Source organism: Rhinatrema bivittatum, chromosome 2 (assembly GCF_901001135.1).
Source record: "Rhinatrema bivittatum chromosome 2, aRhiBiv1.1, whole genome shotgun sequence".
NCBI lineage: Eukaryota > Metazoa > Chordata > Amphibia > Gymnophiona > Rhinatrematidae > Rhinatrema > Rhinatrema bivittatum.
In genome coordinates, this window is record NC_042616.1 from 634042654 (window position 1) to 634065871 (window position 23218).

At 40.8% G+C, this 23218-nt stretch overlaps 1 protein-coding gene across 2 annotated transcripts in view; it reads right to left on the reverse strand.

Annotated features, from left to right (window-relative positions):
• Positions 1 to 243: 243 nt before the first annotated feature.
• The window catches only part of ATP6V1H (ATPase H+ transporting V1 subunit H), a 323801-nt gene continuing 300826 nt past the window's right edge, over positions 244 to 23218 (reverse strand). For both annotated transcript variants that reach the window (XM_029591272.1, XM_029591273.1), the window contains one exon: positions 244 to 683. In XM_029591272.1, coding sequence (XP_029447132.1) covers positions 623 to 683 — 61 coding nt within the window. In that variant the 3' untranslated portion in view covers positions 244 to 622. The remainder of the gene's footprint in view (positions 684 to 23218) is intronic.

The following is a 23218-nucleotide window of genomic DNA, read 5'->3' on the forward strand; positions in this document are numbered from 1 at the left end:
GCAGAAGAGTACCAGCACGTTCCCAGTAGCAGAAAGCACAAAGCTTGAGAATGGGCTGATCTCCTCTAACAACTTACACCCTTACCATGCTGTACTGATTGAATTTATTATAAGCTCTCATTATGCAAAAAAAAAAAAAAAAACCAACAACAACAAAACAGTATTTTATTATTCATGCAGAAACTTTTTTTTCTAAGGATCAATCAGTCTTAAGACAAAGAAGAGAAGAAAACAAGGCTGTACTTAGTTTACATTGTGGAATGCTTTTTAATGACCTTCTCAATTTTAAAATAAATTACAGAAAATACAGGTAATACAGACCTGTCATGTTTCTCATCTGCACAATCCCCACCTCCCCTCTGCCAGAAACATTCTTCTGCTCGATGGCAACTGGCGTTTGATTCTATTTTTAAATGATCCACATAAAGTTTAACAATTAACTTTCACTAGAACATTACATAGGGAGAACAAATGGAACAAAATTTGCTTGGGTTAAGATAGTAATAGGTAAGAATTTCAAGGAACAAAAAAAAAAACATTCGCATGACATCATCTGGGATAAATAGGCCACAGTCAAGAAATAGAGGAAGATATATAAACTCTGCAACATGGACTGACGCATTTAACTCCTCGCAGTGACGGCTGGAGGCTGTTCAGACTGTAACTGTTTTCCAAGATACTCCCTAAAAGACATAACGTGAAGAGAAGGTTAAGTTACGAAAAGTAGTAAAATGTTTTCCAAAGCACCTGTTCCTGAAAAGAATCTTCAAACATCCCGCTGATTTACTTGAGATCCAAATGACCTTTGTTTCATTATTCACTAAAAACCTGATCCAGCAAAAATGTTTCAGTCACTCCACAAACGAGTTAACCCCCAAGTCGGCAAAGATCAGTTTGTTTGGGTTTTTTTTTACATATGCAGCACACCTAGCAAAACAGAATGCCTGCCTGGATCAGGTCTCACTGAAGTGTGACACAGAAGCAGTAGTACAGGGATGGCCAACGCTGGTCCACGAGAACCTCAAACAGACCTGGTTTTCAGAATATTCACAGTGAATATGCATGAGATAGATATGCATACAATGGAGGCAGTGTGTGCAAATCTAATCTTATGTCAACAATGACTTTCTATTTAACTAAGTGCATATTGTATGCAAATCTATCTTATGCATATTCATTGTGGATATTCTGAAAACTTTGCCTGTTTGTGGCTCTTGAGGACTGGAGTTGGCCACCTCTGCAGTACTGGCATAGGTTAATGGAGATTTCAAGGTAACAACCATATGGTGCAACATGTGTTACACTTAGTTAACTGGACAGTCATTGTTGACATAAGGGTAGATTTTAAAAGGGCCACACGTGTGCCCATAAACTTGTGTATCTCACCAAACAGAAAAATATGCTCTATTTTTTACCTTAGAAGTGATGAAAAGGAATTGATTTGTACAATGCAGCTAGCAGAGTCTTCAGTGTAGAAATCAACTCCTCTTTTCAGAATTTTCGTTACTTCTAAGATCAAACATTCTTTAATGGTGTCAATTTCACGAAGGATACCTCTGAAAGTGTCTGTAAGAACACCCCCTAATCCTACCCCACCTCCCGAATACTCGCCCCGAATCAAAGTGCCCCCTTACAATGGTCCATATATAGAGTATCAGACTGAGCCCTATAAAGAGTCTCTCTCTCTCCCCGATGTTCACCGGACTCCTGCGCCTAAGTGCGTCAGTACTAGCCCTGCCTCTGGAATGCCCATGTCCTGCCCTTTTCCTCCTACCTTTTCTGGTTCGCTCGCCCTTCCCGGACATTTACAATTCACATAGCTCCCATGTGGCCCACTGCCACGTGTATGTGCCCGTTTTTGCGATTGCAAGGCTTTTAAAATCTACCTTATAGGGGGCAATTTCTACACAACTTGTGCAGCTGTAAATCATACAGACAATTTCAGCAAGCATACAGGAAGAAAATAGTGTGTGTACCTGTGAAAAGGTCATCTATTTAGCACTATTTTCTTCCATCAACCTAAACATGTCACCAGGAACACTTCCTCACAGCTGGGCTAAAAACATGCACATTATGCAAGACAGCATGTACTTTCAGCCAGCTAGAGAAATGCAATTTTTAAAAGTTATCATACCCTGGCAAATGGCTCTGAAAAACATACACATAGTGAACAACGTCTGGATGCGTTCACTTCAAATGTACTGCAGTAACCTTGTCACTGAATATCAGGATGATTTGCAGCCATCTAGCGGCTTTATTGAATATAATGGCAAAAATGAAAATCTGTATTGGCCTATATTCAAATGACTATTTTCATAATTAAACATCCTTCCCAGATAAAATTAATTTACTTTGAAAATGTTAACATGAAATTTCCTTGCACTATTTCAGAGCAAACATTTGGATTTAACACAGCCACTCACAGGTAGATTTTGTGGCAAAAATAAGAAAATTCTACAGCAAAATGTCTGAAATTCTGTGGCCCACTCGCATAAACTTGCATCCTTTTTCTATTAAATAATGTTAATATATTTTGCATAATAAAAATAGTTGCTAAACCTTGATAATATCTGTATAATGTATTTTGTTTGTTTTTGAGGTTTTATGGGTTGGGGGGGGGGGGGGTTTCCTCAGTATCAGAGTGGGGGAGGGAGAGGAGAGGAAGAGATGATCTTTGAGATGGGGGAAGAGATGAAGGGAGGAAAGAGGATCGGGGTGGAGGCAGGAAGAAGGGATATTCTCAGAACAAAGGGAAGGTGAAGGAAATTCCAAAAGTAGGGAGAGGTGATTAAGGGGGGAAGTTCTGGGATCTAGGAGGTGGGGGTAACTTTGGGAGAAGGGAGAGGGAGGCAGGTTCTGGGATGTTGGAAGAAGAGTAGAAGCGACAGGGTCTGGGATTTGAAATATTTAGATAGGGTGAAGGGAGTGTCTTTCCCTTCCCTGGCTCTGGTGTGGCTCCCCTATCCCCCTTCCCATCCCTGGTCCTCTTTCTCTCTCCTCACCTTGATGCCCCCTCTCTCTCATTCTACCCAATTCCAGATGTTGAACCCCCCCCCCCCAACATCACACACAGCAGAACCCCTCATATACTAATCCTTGATAAACTCCTTCCAGCTAAACCCCTCTTTCACCCTCCACCCAGCTGACTGCCCAACACCTCTCTCACCATTCTCCTCCCACCTGATCCCCTTGCACTCCCTCCAGCTAATCCACTCTCTCATCTTCTAACAGGCAATTCCCTCAGACACTTTCTTACCGATGATTCCTCTTTACCTCCCTCTCTCTCCCATCCCCATATTGATCAGGGCCAATAAGAGGGGGAGAGCAGCAGTGGTTTGAACCACATCCTCCATCTCTGTCACCTCACGTTAGAATGTTGCACTGTGAACCAAGTGGTTCAAAGCACTAGTTGTTCCGAGGAAGGCGATGTAGCCTGAGGCACACTACTCTCTTCCTCTTTTTGTCAATCCAGATAAATGCATAGGGAGCAGAGATAAAGAGGGATGAGTGGCAGGGTGATGTAGAACTTTGCACCTTGCCAGTCACTGATCCCCTCTTTACTCCCCCATGCTCCCTTCTCCCGGTCTTCCACAATTCCAAGGGGACAGGGCAATTCTGCAGCAAGGGTTGGATTTTGCTGCCCTTGCCAAGGCATCGTGGCTTAACATGGGCTCTGACTATAATCAATGCTTACTAATTCAGATTTTAATAAAACCTAAGTGTCAAAGCTAACAGGTAACAAACTCATTATTACTCACTGAGATGCTATACTATTCCTAGACATGAAATAAAACAGTCCCTCAGCAATATAAAACTGAAATATCTGTAAAACTGTAATTTACACAAATGATGAACCTAACCAGGAGAATCCCCCCAAATACCTTAAAGGTCAGGGTCTAGAGATCTGGCCCGGCCCACCTTAGGCCTAAAACAGCAGGGAATCCTGATCCAAGGCAGGTCCCTGAGAAGGTTTCTAACTAGCCAGGCCAAGGAGAGAAGGAAGTCTAGAGAAAGAGAACACTGCTGAACTGTAAGCTATAACACTACGGTTGTTTTGTTGAACTGTGAAACATAGCTGAGCTGCTTTTGCTTGTTTCTTGTCATTAATAAAGAAGCTTATGAAAGATTTTTTCCCGAGTCCAGCCTGATTCTGTCCTCTGGCTACCTTAAGACTGCTCATGGTGGCCACACTGACTGTGAAACAAAGTTTTATCTATCTAAAAGTAACTGGAGGGTTTTGTTTTGTTTTTTTTTTGGAGTTTTTACAAATGTTCTCTCAAGTGGTCTCCGTTCTCCTGAACCTAATCTATAACGTCTGAATTATTATTAAGAGTGCACAAGCAATTGAAGACACCTGTCAGGAGGCGCGCAGGCCTACGATAGAGGTTCTTCACATGAGTCCTGGGAAGGAGGAGGAGGACTGGCACTTCCCCTTCCAGACCTCAGGCAGCTATGGAGACTAGGACTGGAAGGAAATCGTTTTGGAAAGAAATTTTAAAAGAAAAAAAAAAATCAAGAATACCTATGGTTTCTGTTTAAGCCTCCAGCATCACAGTGTCCTGGGCATAGGTATTTAGCCACTTAGACTGGGTGGGGAGGAGGGTTATGTTTGCTATTCTTTCCATATTCTCTCTGCAGTGCTTAATGCTTACCAGTACTGGAATCATGCTGAAATCATTTCAGCCTGCAGAATAATTCATCATTTTCCACAGTAGCTTCAGCAGCTAAAGCACAGATTGAAGATTTATTTTTTTGGGGGGTGGGGGAGGTGAATTCAAACAGAAGTGGCCTTAATTACAGCTTTTTCATTGATCATGCCAAATGCGGTACCATTTACATAGAGCCAGCTGCTTGATTTTGTTCAGCCGGGAAAGGGCTGAAGCTGTTTTACCTCTTACCTTACAGTGAAAGCACCCTTACTGTTCAGTCAGTGCAACAGGGCTAAAGCAATTGCTGAAAGGCTATCTAAAACCAAGCCTGCGTTAACAGCCTTCTTGGATTTGAAATGTATTCTTTACAAGCCAAACTGCCTTCTTTCTATTAATGAACACCACCATGACATTTCAGCACATCAGTTTGCTCTGTCTGCGAGAATGCACGACACAGCGTACATTTCACTGAAGCTATCCCATACTGAGGAGACGCTATGTGAAACCTCAGGTTAAATATAACAAAATGCATAATTGCAAACTTGTCTCTGTTGCAGCAGAGAGCTTTAGAATGCTTGTTTCCAGCTGACAGATTTATGCAAGAATGTACGCAGCTGGAAACCTGCTTACTGGCACCTCACAATATTTCAAACCTCCATCGTTCACAGATGGCTTCAAACAGCCTCAGCTTATCAATTCTACAAACTGACTGCCGACAAACAAACCTGGGAAAACGTTAAACATTAGTAGGAAGGCAATAAAGTATTCTGGGGAAATGGGCTACTTAAATTCACCCCTAGGAGCCAGCACCTCCGACGAGACACCCCTGCAACATAATTGCTTGCAGTAAACGACCTCCTAGCCCTTTCCACCCACCCCTGCTTACAGAGATATCTTTGAGCCTTTGGTACTTCAAATTACTGCTGATCTAATTTAATCTGCTGCCAAGGTTCCCAAACTTTCTTCTCTGAGCCATCAAACACTCGCCAACAGGGGTGGTGGCAGCAGCACACACTCTCTGCTGGGCTTGTCGAGCAAAGTTTGGGCATTTTCTCACCACGAGATTAAGGGGCGAATTGCGAGTGTCGAGATTTGCTTTTTCAAACCCATCAAGCTATCTTTTGACGTACTGCTACACATGAGAACAACTGTGTAACAATAAATATAAAAGAAAGAAGAATTGAGCCCCTGATGTAGCTTTTTAGGCAAAACTTGGCCAGAGCCGGGTGTTTTACCTAATAATTAAAATAAAGGATCACTTTCCACGGCACACGGTTTTTACTTCTGTTTTGTTTGCCATTGCATTTTGATAAATGACCCTGTAAGTGACTTTCAAGCTAATTTTAAAACAAGCGCGAGTGTGCCCATATACGCAAATATGGGTGTGCGAGCGAACATACGCTGGAACTTTAAATTGTATGCACATTTACATGAGTAAGATTTAAACTATGCCTAGCGCACACAAGTATGCTCCTAATTTTAAGAGGTTACTTGAGCATACCTACTTCGCGCATCTTCTATAGGACTTTGCCAACTTTAATACGCGTATGTTAGTGATTTTTAAACCATGCTGGTGCGGGGGACATTCCCAGTTTTTGCAATTAGTCCACCAGTTTGCCCAGTCTACCTCGAGATCAATCAGACCCTTTTGATTCTTCATCCTGTACTCCCCCTAGTTGACCCAGACCCATCACCCTGAAGTGTAAGCTCAAAAATGAGATATGTGCAGACTTGCTCCTCATTGGGAGGAGTAGTAAAGTTACGCAGATAAGCCCAAATTTTCAAAGTCCTGCGCGTGGTAAAATTGAGGGTTACGCGCGCGGCCCAGCCACACGCGTAACCTATTAATTGGAGCGGGACTGGGAGGGAACTGGGGAAAAGGCCAATTGCATCGCCGCGCGTAACTGAACCCCTCCCCCCACCGCATGCGCGAATGGGGCACCCGCCCACACATACGCGCGGATATCGTATTTTATAACACGTGCATGGCGATGTGCACATCTTACAAAATCGGTGTGTCCATTGCGCTCGCCAGGAACCGCATGCACATGGACGAGCGCGGGTCTTAAAATCGACCCCATAACAAACTGGTGCGCTCTGCCGCATCTGGTTTTAAAATATGGAGTTATGTGCGTCATTCTTGGCCCCGCCCCTTTCCCACAACATTTTTTTTTTTTTTTTTTTACTCGCACGTGCATATAGACGCACATAATTTACGGCTTTTAAAATAAGCAATGCTCGTGAGAAACCCAGATACTCGTGTATACGGACTTTTTAGTGTGAACAGCACTTAAAATTTAGTCCTTTGGGTCTTACAGCCACAATGAAACTACTGAACTGTTTTCTTGTTTGGCTGTCTCTGGCTGCCTGGGCATCCACACACAGTCTACCACAATTGGATTATAATTTACAGCTATATCTCACAACTACATTTTTTTTACAGACAGCATTTGTTTTAGGTACTATCTATATAGATGTAGATGTATCTCATGTTAAGAACAAGTAAAAGAAATTGCTAATAATTTGATCCTCCAGTCTGTCAACCTTCTAGAATTGAGAACATAGTAACATAGTAACATAGTAATGACGGCAGAAAAGGACCAAATGGTCCATCCAGTCTGCCCAGCAGGTCACACCCAGGTTTCTCTTAAGGGTAGTCCATGCTTTGTTTCCCTACATTCCATTTCAAATGATTATAGCTAAAAAAGAAAAAGAAAAATGAAGCATAGTAAGTAGGGAAATGTTTGTCTAATTGTGGAACACTTCAGCTTCCATGCATGAAGGGTTAATTATGCTAAGCTATAATCTCATTTCTTCCTCCCATGTGTAGAATGAAGCAGTGCAAGACTACACACATGCTCTAGGAAATTAAATTTAGATTTTTAATCCTGCTTTCACATCACAGCTATAAAAACAGACAGGTAAGAGAAAGAGATAAGGAAGCAAGCTCTTCCTAAAGGAGAATGGTGCCAGAGGAGCTCAGAAGAGAGGAAAATGCTTTCTTGCAGGGGACCTTTATCAGAGGACAGGACTAGAGAGAAACAAGAAGGTTAAATGCCTACCAGGATCTACAGCTAGCAGGATACAAACTGCAGTCTCAAAATAGAAAGAAGGTGTGTGAGACTATTGCTACAACCACTTGGAGACAGATGACCTAGCTAAAATTAGGATGGGGTGTTAGGAAGCTGTCAAAATCTGTTGCCTGTTCTGAGGCGTTACTTATGTCTGGCAAGGGAGAAGAGATTTCATCAGACAAGGAACGTCAATGCATGGTTGAAGGACTTGTGTAGCAATAAGGGATCTGGATTTCTTGAGACTGGTATCCATCCGGAGAACTATTTGACTTTGCCAAAGAGCCTGCACGAATCTATCCAACATTGGAACCAAGCATCTAAGTTAATAGTTGAGATCATAAATTGATAAGAATGAAAGCTGGGTGAACTGGGCTGTGACTTCCAATAAACAAATACGTTTGTTGAAGGACCACACAAAGGTGGGAATCCCACAAAGTCACTGTAAAGATCAGGGAGGAAGTGGCGAGCACGTCTGTAGATTTACAGGGGGGAAGACATGGAAAGGATCAATATCTGAAAGGCTGTGTGAACAAAAGCTCATAGTTTGGGTAATAAAATCAAATCCCAAACTCTAAGGCCCCTCATAGCAGAGGCAGAGCTGGATATTGTTGCTATCACAGAGATGCAGTGTAATGAGCCCCATGAATGGGGTATAGCTGTACTGTAATATAGTATATAATAAAATATAACCTGGGTCAACCGAAATGTGGGAGGATCAGCATTTTACACAAATTATAAAAGCAAAATAACTGAAATGTAGAAGGTATGTGGAAGGTTTCCGCACTGTAAAGTATCACAAAAAAGGGAAATGGCATGTCCATTTACACCGGCATAAGTCAGTAAAATATTAGATGACAGAAGAAAAAGACCAATCGACCTGTCCAGTCTGCTCACACTAACAAAGATAGATCCCAGCTGCCAGCCAAAGAGCATGACTACTTCCAAGATATCACTCCTTATCCAAAAACAGTTTTGCTTGCCTTAGTACACTACCATCTTGGGGAGGTGAGCACACAACATCCCCTATTTAGCTCACACCCAGTTCCAACTCCCATACCAAACTATAAACTGTTCCCTGTGATTTCTACCAGAGAGAACTGGCTTTGTAAACATATTTCAGTATTTCAAAAGGGCCCAGGGAGAGTTACAAACAACACACATATATATATATATATATATATACACACACACACACTCAAGACATAAACCATATAGAGCACAAAAACATGCAGTAAAATAAACATTTCATAGCAGCAATATCAGCAATGATGTAAAATCGGTACACAAAGAGAGCAGCAAAGGAGGAGATTTCAGAAAATAAAAGACCATGTAAACAGCAGCAGATCACATTAGCGCCTAAGCTAATTTATTTCAGCAAGTTGTAATACCACGAGAGGCTGTCTGATTTCAAACTGTTGTTGACCTAATTGCAGTTATTGGGGGAATAGCTAAAACATTCTCCCCCTGGGAAACCAAAGAGCGAATGGCTAAACAGCACACTAATTGCTTAGATAAATAAGCACAGTCCGAGGCATGGAGAACCTCAAAGGCCTAGATTAAAACCTTAAATTTGACCTGATCGACAACTGGTAACCAGTGAAGGGTATACAGGATTGGAGAGACATGCAGTGATAGTCTTGCAGAATTCGGGATTCACTGCATGCACCTTGTACTCTTTAATGCAGTGGCATGCAGTGACATGCTAAGCAGGGGATTCAGTAAATGCATAACGTCGCCACCCCCCACATAATCTCATTCTTTTCCCTGTCCCTCTCCCCAACCTCCCAATCTCCTGGCATAACTGCCTAAATTTTCCTCCTCCTCTTCCTGATATAATCTAAACCTAACTTTCCCTGTCCCCACCACCACCATCCCCAAGAGTGATATTTAACCTCCCAATAAGTGAGCCTGAAGGCCAAACTGAATTTTATTTCTGGTGGTGTGTCTGTGGTATAAATCTGGAAAGATGTAGTATTATATGGTTTTGTAAATGAAAGAAGCAACCCAAAATGATATTTAGCTTTCTTTAATTTCATTTCTATTGTAATTCTTAATCCCACACACAAAAAAAACCCCCCTCTAGGTCCTTTCCTCCCCTCTTCCTAACATCATGGTACGTCCTCCCCTTGTCCCAGCTTCTCCTATGCCCTTTCCTAATAGACTTTACATGAAAAACATGAAAAATCAAAGCAGAGTCTTCTGAGGTAAAAATATCACTTACAACATGTATTTTATATTTATATGCACTGATATGGTGTCAACAAGAAAACCTTGCAAGAAAGTAAAAAAAAGTTACTTGGAACCATATGGTATTAGGCCTATTGTAATAAGTGTCATGTGTGGGCTGGGCCCTTAGAAAGCCATGGGTGAAACTGAATTATAGTTACAATATAGTAAGCCTCTCATATAAAACAGCACTAATCCTACCTATGAAAAAGCAACACTGCAAACAATGCTCTCTCCAAGGAGTGACTAGATGTGTGCACATTTTGTTTTTCATGTGAGCAACCATTTTTTATATCAATAATTTTTGAGTGCCAGTATTAGCGTTGCATTTCTGTACAAAGCACAAAGAAACACTTATATGAGCAACCATGCGAAAGCTGTGAGCGACGCTCCAAAATATATGAGCGATTGTTCATGTGCCTAGCTTAGAGGGAACTGTGAGTGCAAATATTACACCAGGCCCCAGAACAAACCAAGCTACTATACATAAACTATAATCTAGCAGAATACCTCACCTTCCTCATGCAAAACACAGACACTCACCAAATACAGAATAGATACCATAAAATTATAAACACACACACACACACACTCTCTAACATGTGAATTCTCAACCAAATGCACGCTCACAGGCATGCTGCCTCACATACATGTGCTGCTCTCAGGCTCACGGTTCTAGAACATAATGAGAAATTACTACTTACCTGATAATTTCCTTGTCTTTAGGATAGACAGATGAATCCAGAACCAATGGGTTATGCACCTCTACCAGCAGACGGAGATGGCGCAAAACTGATATCACAGTATATATACCCCTGCAGTGACATCAATTCAACAGTATTCTCTGCAAAAGCCAACTGCAGACAAACTAACAAAACTTGATTAACACCAGATAACCATCCCAGTACTCAGTCAACAAGAAACACTAAGCTGAGACAAAGAATGTATTCACAGTAGTCTAGGGTCTGGATTAACACTTACAAGTAATCCCTGGATCATGTAGTCATGCAGGAGGACCATAGCATAATTATTCGGCAGCCAAGGGTGGGAAGCTGGATTCATCTTCTATCCTCAAAACAAGGAAATCATCAGATAAGTAGTAATTTCTCATTTCTCAGCATCTAGAAAGATGAATCCAGAACCAGTGGGATGTATCTAAACTACTCTTGAATAGAGTAGGAGGCTGCCCGCAGTCCAATCAAAACCGCATATGCAAAGGCTATGTCTTCCCGGGCCTGCACATCCCAACAATGATACCTGGAAAAGATGTCTGAGGAGGACCACATCGCAGCTTGGTAAATGTTGATGGGAGATTATCTAACCTCCACCCATGACACTGTCTGAACTCTAGTGGAATGAGCCCTAACCTAACTAGGTAATGGCTGTTCAGCATCCACATACACAGCCGTGACCACCTCCTTAATCTAGTGAGCTATTGTAGCCCGCACCAGTAACCATAAGGGAGGACGAAGATGTTTCACCACTTTCAAGAAACGGGCCACATCTGGATGAGCCAAGGGTCCACCATTCACATGACCCTTGAAACAGGCAAGAGCCGCCAGCTACACCTTTAATGAATTAAGGGCCATCCTTTATTCAAACAATCCTGCAAAAGTTCCAAAATGAGCGGGATATGAACTGAATGAGGAAGAACCCCTTGATCTTCTCACCAAGCTTAAAATACTCGCCAAACCCGCAGATAGGCTAAGGAGGTGGAGAACTTACTAGCTCATAGTAAAGTAGCAATCACCGCAGTAGAATATCCATTCTTCAGCAAGCGAGCCCTCTCAAGGGCAATACCCTAAGACAAAATTGAGTTGGATCTTCGAGAAGGACATATAACCCCACCCCGGTGTGCAGTCTTAGCACGGGTGAGGCCATAAACTTATTTGTTGTACTCTTCGTGGCAGGAACCCAGGCTAGCTGTACTATATCCCTTCCTTCCCAGGATCTAGGTTCAATAAGACTTGGGGATGAAAGGAGTCTTCTCGGTTCCCAGTGTGGGCTGGCTAATTCTCTCTTTCTGACTTTCTTTGGTGATGTAATAATTAATATTACTGTGTGTACTGGGATGCCAAATAAATGACTGGAGTCACCGTGGTACGGTCCAAAAATAATTCTTTACTGTTGACAGTTATGAAAATGGCACAACTCTTGACCCACAGCTGCACAATGTAATGTCTGGTTACAATTTCTTCCTCAATCTGTGCAGGAACGTCTAGTTCCAGATCAGGGGAAATCCTATCCTACAGGGATGGAAAATAGGGTCCCCCAGGTGGGCAGGGTGTCCTTTTTATGGGCAGAACCACCCTTTCCAACTGGCAAGAATATAAATTTCTCGCTCTCCCCAGAGTTTTTGAAGAATTACTGGATGGGTGTCCTTTTGAATGTCAAGCTTTCCTTTACTCACTGTTAGATAATTCAAACCTTCTTTGTTCTTATGCAGTCCTTTGTGTTTTTATTCAAATCCCTGATGGGAGGGATCCCTTGGAGCAGGACTTTCTGGGCTCCAGTCAGGAAGGAAGAGCAGTCAAAACTTTCCCCTGGATGATGAACTTAATCTTCTTAGAAACTGAAGATGTACCCTTACAGCAGATCACTGACATCCCCTTCCTCATTGAGGGTATGAAGGGCAGGTCTGGCCCAGATCCAGACCCAGGGTTCCCCATTCCCTGGCCCCAGGAGCTGAACAAGCTCCAGTAAGGCTCCTACCACTTAAAAGGTTAAATTGAAAAAATTCACTCTGAGGGAAACTTCCACCAGACAGGTTGTGTACTGACTGGGCAGAAACCCTCCCAACCCTGGCCAGGATCACCAAACAGGGCTTGCTTGGCTCTTCTGGCTGGGCCTGTAAAATAACAAAAACTAATGTCTCACTCTACCTCTGAACTTTGTACTAACAAAAAGGACTGTCCCTCTAGCAGTAGCCAGAGTCCTGTTTTTAAAAGCTCACTAGAGGGATGGTCATTCCAGACCCCGCAGAAGGAGGGGCTGCATTTGAATGAATCCTCCCCCACTATCATCCTGCACTAGATCTATATGACACTTAACACCCAGGGCTTAATGGTAACAGAACTGAGTATCTGTTACAAACATTTTTAAACCTAGCAGTTAAAGTGCTTCTCCTTTTTGGCTCCACTTTGAACTTAATTGGGGATCAAAACTAGGGTTTAAAATGTCTAGCTTTCCTAGTAACACCACTGCAGTTGCACAGCCCAGCTTAACCTTAATTAACAAACACACTGGGTATAATTCTTTACTTTCTACAGGAGCACTGTTGCATTTTCTTCCCACTAGAGTCTCCTTGTTTAGAGTCTTCCCTTATTAGTTTGTCCTAATTTCCAGGGTACACACATTGTATTCAGATCCCCTCTGCTCATTTATCTTAGTGTGGCCTTAAGTTTATTTTACATTTCTAGCCTCCTTACAGAACTCTCTACAGCCTACTTCAATATAAACACAGCTTGTTTTCTTGGTAACTCCCAACATGAACTTAGCTTAACAGCCGACGAGTTCCTCTGGCTCAGGTTCCTCATCATCTAAGACTTGCTCCATGGCAGTCTGTGCTGTCTTCCTCCCAATCCTGTTTCTTTGCTACCTTTTTATGGGGGCTGGCAACCTACTGCTGCAAGAAGTTGACTCCTCCATGATCAGCTATTCCCTGGTGACATCATCTTCTAGGCTGACCCTGGGAAAAATGAGTAATGTAGCTCCTGAGGAGCAGCAATCTTAACTTTAGACTGACTTGCTCCAGTATAAATTCTGTCTCAGAGATTTAAATTCTCTCTTTCACACAGAGATCAATGTCAACTAATAGTAAACCATTACACAGAGTTAGATGGACAACTTATCAGGGTAACCAATCTCCTCCCAGAAATGCATCTACATTATCCAGCTAAAGTTTAACCTGATAAGTGCCCAAAATATTCAAAAGCTGGCATTTAGCTGGATAGCTTGTGAGTTTCTCAGGCTACATGCTTCTGAATATTGACCTCAAATTGTTATAGTTTCGACACAAATATGACTGATCATGCCAAGAAGAAAAATGTAAAGATCCCACATTTTCCTACATTCAAATAAATTACTTCTCTCAGCAGCAACTATGTCAGATTTGGAGTAGACAACAAAGAAATAATGTGTGGCAAACTATTTACTGGTCAATATCATTTACAGTAAATTTTTAGTAAGTGCATACAATCACAGATATGTCACAAGGTTTTTGTATTAGATATACATTTACAAAACAATGGTACACATTTGTAAATAATATTGACCAAAAATAATGTATGCAAACTATTGCCATACATTATTTCTTTGCTGTAGATTTGGAGTAGATATATACAGCATTCCACCACATATTCATGTCTAGAACAGCATTATCCTTCCAGTGGTTTAGAATTATCTTTACCATAACAGAAAGCAAAAAGTTTAATGGTTTCTTTTTCACTAGCTGGAAATTTCATATTTAAACCAAGAGCTATCCATATGACAACTTTGATTGATAAGTCCTTGTGAAAATACAAATCAATACAAATTCACTCCCAAACCCTTCCCCAAAACCTCTGCAAACTGGAGCAAAAGTAGAGCACATGAGAAAAGGTGTCCAATTGTTTAGAACAGAACCAGTATGTATTCTCCCCAGTTATCATAACATTTGCCATCTTAATTGGGGTCCAAATAACTCCGAGTGCCACAAAAACTGAAGATAATGTGATCGAGGCAAATAAGAGACATGAAAAGAATATCATGATATGTTTTTTATTTTATGTAACCCAGTCTAGTGCTTGAGAAAGAAGAGGCTATAATTAAATTCCTTCCAAACTGCTCTTCAGCACATTAAAAAAGAAAGTGCCTCTAAGCTATTTTATGACTGATTGTAAATACACAGAAAGCGCTTTTGATCAAGCTTCATTTCTTTTTATTAAGTACCTCTCAATGGATAATGTAAAAATCTAAACTAAGCAAGAGTTTCAGGTTGATAGTTAATGTTCAGTTATTTTTCACTTCGTTTCTCAAGATTAATGGACTTCTAAGTTGATGAGTTCAATGCGAAAACCAAAAGGTGAATTTTAAAAGCCTGATGTGTGCATTAATTAGGGGATGTGCGAATATGTTGGGCAGATGTGCACTGAGCAGATTGTAAAAGCTGCCATGATAGGTGCATATCTCCTGGAGCGCGCACATCTCGGAAGTTTTAAAAAAAAAAAGGGGCTGGGCATGGCCATTTCGGGGCGTGAACTGAGATGTGCACATATATACTTATGCGAGCCGGCTCATGCTGGGGCCCCCTGTGGCATAACTTTACTTCTGCTATGGATTCTGTGTAAGTTAAAAAAGAAAGAAAAATAGGCAGATCTGCAGGGTTTTAAGGGTCAGGGATAGCTTGATGGACTCTCACCATTCTATCAAGCTAGGGCAAGAGAACATTGAAAAAATCTCAGCTTTGTGTGACTTTCCTCACTCCAATTGATGTCAAATCTTCACTGAGGTCTACTGTGCTGTTCATACATCTCACTCTGCATCTAAAACTGGCCCCAAAACCCTAGACCACCACGAAAACCTCACATCGAGTTACTAGCTGGCCATCCTATAGTGATATAAATAGGTGACTACTAAGTGTGCCACACCAGAGGATCTCTCTCTCTCTCTCACCACTCCACTCCCTCTCCCCAAGCCCAAAAATGGCCGAAATGTATTTTGCAATCTTTATCGCGAATTGCGATACGCCATTTCGGGCATTTATTTATTTAATATTTTTAATATACTGAACATTTGTGTTAACTTTGCTTCGGTTTACAATACTATTAGAGGACAAACCGTTATTCTTTGTCCAGTAAACATAATAGATTATACTAAAAATAAAATAAAACAAAGAAGACTGAATTAAAATTAAAAAAAAACATTGCCCTTTGGAGTTGCTAAATAAAAAAATGTTTTAAAAATATCAATAAAATTTAATTATTATAAACTGAGAATTACAAAATAATAAAATACAATAATAGTTAATAAAAACACAATATAAATACTATAAGAATAAAATCAGTTAAAAAGAAAAATTAAATAATACAATTAAACTCCTTAACATGCAATTAATAATGGGAGATTAACCTGGCTGGGTGTAGGCCTGTTCAAACAACCATGTTTTCAACTTTATCTTAAATGATTGTATGTTTGCTTCTAGTCGAATGTCGAGTTTTGGCCCTGCCAGTGAAACGGCCCTTTCCTTGACTGCGTTTAAGTGGGCTGACTTCAGTGATGGGATAGAAAGTAGTGCCTTGCCTAAAGATCTTAAGTTGCGTGAAGGAGTGTGTATATGAAGAGACGCATTTAGCCATTCTATGTTCTCGCCGTATACTGTTTTATGGATTAGGGTCAAACATTTATAATGGATTCGGCTGCGGGGGAAGAGGGAAATACCTTCACCGCCACGCACCCGCTGCCTATCAGCCTCACCTGATGTCGGGGGCTAAGTGCACACCGAGGGTCGGCCGCCGGCCCGAGGCTTACCTCCGAGGTATCGCGGAAATCACCTCGGGAATTCTCAACTGGGGGAGGGACCCAAGGGGTGTCACCGCAGGAGAGGGGCTCGTCTGTAGAGGTAAGATTTCTTCTTGATTTGGTAAATTACTCTAACGCTGTGCGAGCGTGCATAGAGTCCTGAACTGCTATGGAGACGGAAAATTCTGAAGAGCTGCACTTCCTGCAGGGGTATATGTACTAGGACTGACGTCAGATTGAAATCTGATCCGTCTCCAACTGCTATCAGGAGTACACTATACCCATTGGTCCTGAGTCCATCTGCTACACGCTAGGAAAACTGCTATTAATCAAGATGACTTAAGGAATAGCCACTACTACTGGCATTAGTAGTATGGGATTTATTTACTGTTTAGGTACTTGCCAGGCATTAGTAACCTGGATTGGCCACTACTGGAAATAGGATGCTGGGCTTGATGGACCCTCAGTCTGACCCAGTATGACAATTTCTTATAGATCCACTCTCCCATAAATGGACTCACAGTTACAGTTTTTAAGATGCCCTACATCACACAGCTGATGGTTTTCCATACATTTTTGCCAGATCCCTCTAGCTCCTTCTCTTATGAGGAGGAGGAGATGGAATTAGGCTCTGCCTACCGATGTATCCGCGTTGGCTGCGGGTAGCCAGCTACCCGCAGCCAACTACATGACCACCTGCGCCAGCACAGACAAACCTCCCCCTCTCCCAACAAGATGGCCCTGAGCCTCTTGGGGACATGCCACCCCAGGCTGCTCCACCACTGACAGCTCCGGACTTCCTGTCTCCTGTTCCCTCTCCCCATATCCTTCCTCTCCTTTTTCTCCCAGAATCTCAGGACAATGGGCCTGAAGATGCCCTACTACTGCAGGGGGAGGGAGGCAAGCATGCTGAGGGACAGCTTGATGCTGATTCAGTGCAGCACCCCATGGCTGTGGAGGCAGGCTCTGCAGCATGAGCACCTGCTCCTAGCCCAAAGGCCCAGTCTCTTGTTGCTATGGACATCACTTTTAGAGGATGGTGAAAACTTTTGACCACATGAGAACTTACTGCTGCTCTTGAGCTGGTTGGCATGTGCCAAACACCAGCACGCCTAGCTCTCTAAGTATAGCAGGACCTATCCTCCTGGGGTCTTTTCTGTTTTTACATAGTTATGTCTCTAGAAATTCCTTTTCCTCCTCTTTATTTTGTTAAAGTTTTAAAGTTATTTGTATTTTTAAAATCTGTTATAAACATTTTACATTTGTTAGCTTTTATGAGTGGTTCCTTTGTGTGCTCCTTCATGTGCAAATTGTATGTGAATTGATGCATGAATTTTGCTCCTTACGATTTATTCTCTAAAAATGCAGAGTATGATCCAGACATTATACAGCACTCCACTACATCTATGATTCCCGTTCTTACTGGGAAATGTAAATATGACAATCTGCATCACATTAGAAGTCATCATTGAGGTAGGAAAGTTTCTTCTTTTATCGTTCCTGTACAAAAATTGTATACGTCCTGTGAAAATCTCCCAAAACTAATGCTAATTAATATGTAAGCCATAAAGAAGAAAATCTCTATTATTTTTGACTTACTTAGGAATCAAGCTCCAGTTTTTCTGTGCATCACAGAAACTTGGCTTACTGACTAAGATAATGTTTTGATTAATCAAATGTGTTCTGGATGTACAGTGTTCTGAAAACATCATTCCAATAAGCAAGGTGGAGGTCTATTAATCATCTCTAAACAATACCATCAAATGTCATTAATAGATATTAATTCCCTACCTCTTTATGAAATGTTACCTATTTGCTCTTCAGCTTTGAGTTTATGTTTACTCTATCTCCTACCTGAACTAAGGGCTTTTAATTTTTCACCAGTGATTGAGTGTATTGTTAATACAAACGTTGAGTTAAGTTTACCATTTTAAGTTATTTTAACCTGCATGTTGATGTAGATCCTCCATCATTTGCATGTGTACAATTTTTAGATGTTATGAATGCTTTAGGATGAGAACAATTTGTGACCTTATCCACACTTAGAGCTGGCTATATGCTAGACCTAATTTTTTTTAAATCAAAAGGCGCTAATGTTATAAAGCCCATGATTACAACAATTCCATGGTCTGACCATGATTTTCTGACTGTAATTTTTTACTTTACTGATGCTATTAAGACAAACAAAACCCCCTCAGTTTGTAATGAAATGAGCCTATACTGACCCCGAGTTGTTTAAATATAAATTAGATCATACCTTAGAAAGCATATTCTGAACTGATTATATCTTTGCTGTGAATGATTGGATTTCCACCTTGTTTAATATTATTGATGAAATAGATCCATATAAACATGGGATTCAACACCAACATTTCCTGGTATACACCAGAATTACAAGTCCAAAAACAGCAGCTATATAAGTTAGAACACTGTAGGCAAAAGCCTCAAGTTCTATCTGACTCAGTCAATGCAGGTTAGCAATTAATGACACAAAAGAGGTGATATTATTCAATGAGAATCAGTCAAGCAGGAAATGGTACTAAAGAATTCTTTCAAACCTTTCATTATTTAAGTGATACACCCAGGGGAGGAAAAGAGGATACAAAGTCTTTATTAGTTCCATCTAAATGTGAAGACTTTTCTTCATTTTTTAAACAGAAAATAAAGTGTAAAGTTTCACTCCAATAATAACTTACATGAGCCTCAAGTTACTGATATTAGATGGGATGACTTTCTTTTATATCTTCAGTGGAGATAACGCAAACAATCTCAAATTTGAATCAATCTTCATCTACATTAAGTCCCTTTTCCACTGCTCTCTTGAAGGGAATGAAAGATCTTTAGCACCTTGTTTGTCAAAATGTCATTAATCTATTCTTACCTGAAGATTTGCTTCCATTACCATTAAACCAGGCATCGGTTTGCTCGCTCCTTAAAAAACCTTTACTGGACCCAGCCTGTTTTAATAATTATTGTCTAATATCTACACTTTCTTTTCTGAAAAAAATTATTGAAGCCACTGTTCTTAAGAACTTACTGCATATTTGGATGATCACAATTCTTGATTCTTACCAATTCAGATAAGCTGTAGTACTGAGACTCTTTTAATCTCTAACTTAGAAATCCATCGAGGCTTCAACTCGGGCCAACGATACGCACTAATATTATTAGATCTGTCAGCAGTGTCTGATATGATAAATCATCAAATATTAATCCATAGCCTACAGGAATGTGCGATTGCTGGAAAGGTACTGAATTGGTTTAGATCATACCTTTCACACTGTCAAAAACAGATCAGAATCGGTTCATCTACATCAGCTTGGAAACTATTGATAAGGAATATTTCAGGGCTCTGCACTTTTAGCTATTCTTTTTAACATTTATTTAGCCTTGATCTGCAGATTTTCATGCTTAGATGTATAAAACAGGGTGTATGCAGATGATATTCAGTTCTTTCTTCCATTTTCTTCTTCTTGGTTTGCTGCATTTCAAATGGTTTCTTTATGTTTGTCAACAGTTGAAACTGGTTGTTCCAATAAACTCACTCTAAATGTGGAAAAAAACGAAGTTATGATTTTAGAAAGTGTACCCTCCCAGATAAATCTACCTTTCTGTTTGAGGATCACCAGATTCCAATTATTTCTCAAGTTAAAAATCTTGGAGCGATTATTGATTCTAGTCTTTTAATATGGCCTCAAATCAATGCAGTAATGAAAGCAACATTTTTCAAAATAAAATTGCTAAACATCTAAGACAGCTACTAGAAGCTAATGAGTTCTGGACAGCACTCCAATCTTTACTGGCCCCAAGCATTGATTACTGTAATACCTTATATTTTGGAGTTCCCATCTCTACTTAGAGAACCTTACAGATTGCCTAGAATGCTTCTGCTTGTATGCTAGTAGGCCTAAATAAAAGACAGCAAGTTACTCCAGTTTGCTAGAGATTACACTAGCTTCCAACCTCGTGGCACATTAGATATATGGTTGTCATGATTATCTAAATTACTGGAGAGCCCTGAGTCATTATGTATTAACGTCCTATTGAAGATCTATGTTCCATCTAGATCTCTGTACTCACTCAATTTAGGCTTCTTACAGTACCCTTCTGTTAAGATAGCAAGCTATCCAAAACAGGGCATGGGCCTTCTCTATGGCAGGCTTTTTGGAAAACTCTACCAGAACCTCTTAGGTCAACACTATTTACAAAGGACAAAATTGAAAGATGGCCATTCAAGTAACTTAGCCGGATATGAATTATCTGTAATTTAAAAGGGATATTCAGCAGGATAGCATAGCAGTCAAACTGCTACTTAGCCAGATAAGTTATACCTAGATAAGTCAAACCTGTCATTGGCATAATTTATCCAGTTAAGGCTGAATATTGCTACTTAGCTAGATAAGTTATCTGGCTAATTAGCACCATCCAGATCTGCCCACTACCTGCCCATTATCACACCGGCTACGAGCTTTCAGTATCAGGTCCAAAGAGTTTTAGAAAATTACTAAAAATGTATTTCAACTGGCATTTGACCTTGAAGCACCCCTTTTAGCTGCCATGGATGTCAGTAGGTGGTTCTTTACAATATTGAAGATTTCAATAATGTTCTTTATGATACTGTTTTCTCTTAATTTTCACTTTTGTTTGTTTTTATGACATTATTTCTATCTTGTATTTTTTATCCATTACATATGTGAATGCCTTGAACACTGGGATTAGGTGGTATATAAAACTTTTAAAATAAATATATAAATACAATATTTTGCTGCATGCTGGATATAATGTTACCCCAGAGTCAAACCCTTTTCAGGTCAGCCTACTACACATCCACATCCACACACACACCCTGGCCTACATCCTTCTCATTCTAATAATCAATATCCTCCTCCCTCCTGAATATAAGGGTGTCAAGTCAAGGCAAAACTCCCTTGAGTGTCCTTGCTTTAATGGCAATAAAACTACAGAGCTATGATTCACCACTTAGATCTTAGTTCCTTTAAGTGCCAGAGATGTATGTGAAGCTAAGCCACAAACAGCTTTTAGAGGTTAATATCTTGGCTGCAACAAAACAACTACTATCATACAATGAGCAGACAAGATACTGTTAAAAAAAAAATGGCCTTTTCACCAACAGGAAATCTTCCAGCAGAAAAGTGTTATTTAGATATGAAGATAAGTGCTGCCTGCATTAAGTTCAAATCTTCCATCTCTAGTTCCCAAATGTTGGAAATATAAATGAAAGCACAATGCTGGTAATAGAAAGGCCTAATTCTGGCCAAACACCATTGTGGCTATGACAAACCTAGAGTTAAATATAAGGCTCAAGTTAATACATGCCCAATGCTTACCATTACCCTAATAGGAGCCAGCTTTCCACCACAAGTGTCTCAGCTTACAGCTTTGATTTCTTTCATTGCCTTTCCAACGCATCAGTCATAAGAAGCCCCACATTCAAATGGAAGTCTGCTAGCCCTTACAGGATCTCCTATAATTTAAGAATCTGACATTTTTCCATCTGCAGAGTATTCTCAATATTCTCTAGCCGATTATAAATTACAAAATTATCTTTTATTTAAGCAGTTTTAATCCCCTGGTCTGTTGACATCGCAATTATAACAAAAAAATAATTATTTTCCAATTGCCCCTAAATGAGAATCATAACCCTGGAATTTTTGCTTAGAATCTTCTGAAAATTTGCTCATTGTGAGGACAATTGCATTAGAGTGTTTTCCGTTCTTGAGACCACCCTCCAAACATCCATCAAAGATATATTAATAGGTTCTGAAGAATCAATTCCTACTCCCATAGACAATGATAAGGTAGATGGTTCAGATAAACCAGGTTCAGATAAAATAACTAAAGGAATTAGCTTCATTGGATAAACTAATATTTAAGTCTTTACTCACAATTAGATACTTTCCAGAGGAGAACTGACTCTCTGTTCTTCCCTCTACAATCTTAATTTCTCATCCAAGGAAGGTCTAAAACAAGTCACTCTATCCCCTTTAGATATTCCTACTCAGAGCCCCCTTTGGGTGTTGAATAAGTGGCCACAATACCTCCCTCTGCATCGGAAGACATCAAGTCACTTCTGCAAGGTGGAGGCTGCAGCCAGTTTATTGATATTAGGGCTTAGAAACGGAGCTCTCTCCTAAAATGTCCATAGTAGCTGAGAAAGAATAGTGAAGCATGTGAAAATCCATAAGGCCGCTAGATGGTAATGTGAGAACAGGAATCTTTCACTCCCTCTTCTTTCCCATAGATAACAAAAGGAAAGCGAAGAATTTCTGCTCTAAGGGGCATACCCCTTTCAGCAGTGGTACACCACAGGCCAGCCGCTTATGAAGACACCATCGACCACTGTGAATGACATCACCAAATCTCTGTGGGGTGGGGGGAAGGCAGGCTCACTGACACTGTTCACCTCTCTCAGATCTTCCAGACCTCCTCTCCTCGGCAAGCATCCCATACTCACTCTACAGGCCAGTTACTTTTGAAGACATCAGCGATCACTAGGGATGATGTCACCAAATCTCCACAGGGTGAGTAGAGGGCAAGCTCACTGGCACCACTCTCATCTCTTTCGGACCTCCCCCTCAGTAAATGTCCCAAATTCACTCCACAGGCCATCTGCTTTGGAAGACACCATGTCCTCTATGGATGATGTCAACAACTCTCCAGGAGGTGGAGGAGGGCAGGGTCACCAGCACCTCTCACTGCTGCCAGATCTTCTTGTCTCGGTAAGCATCCCCAAATTGGGACTGTTTCTGA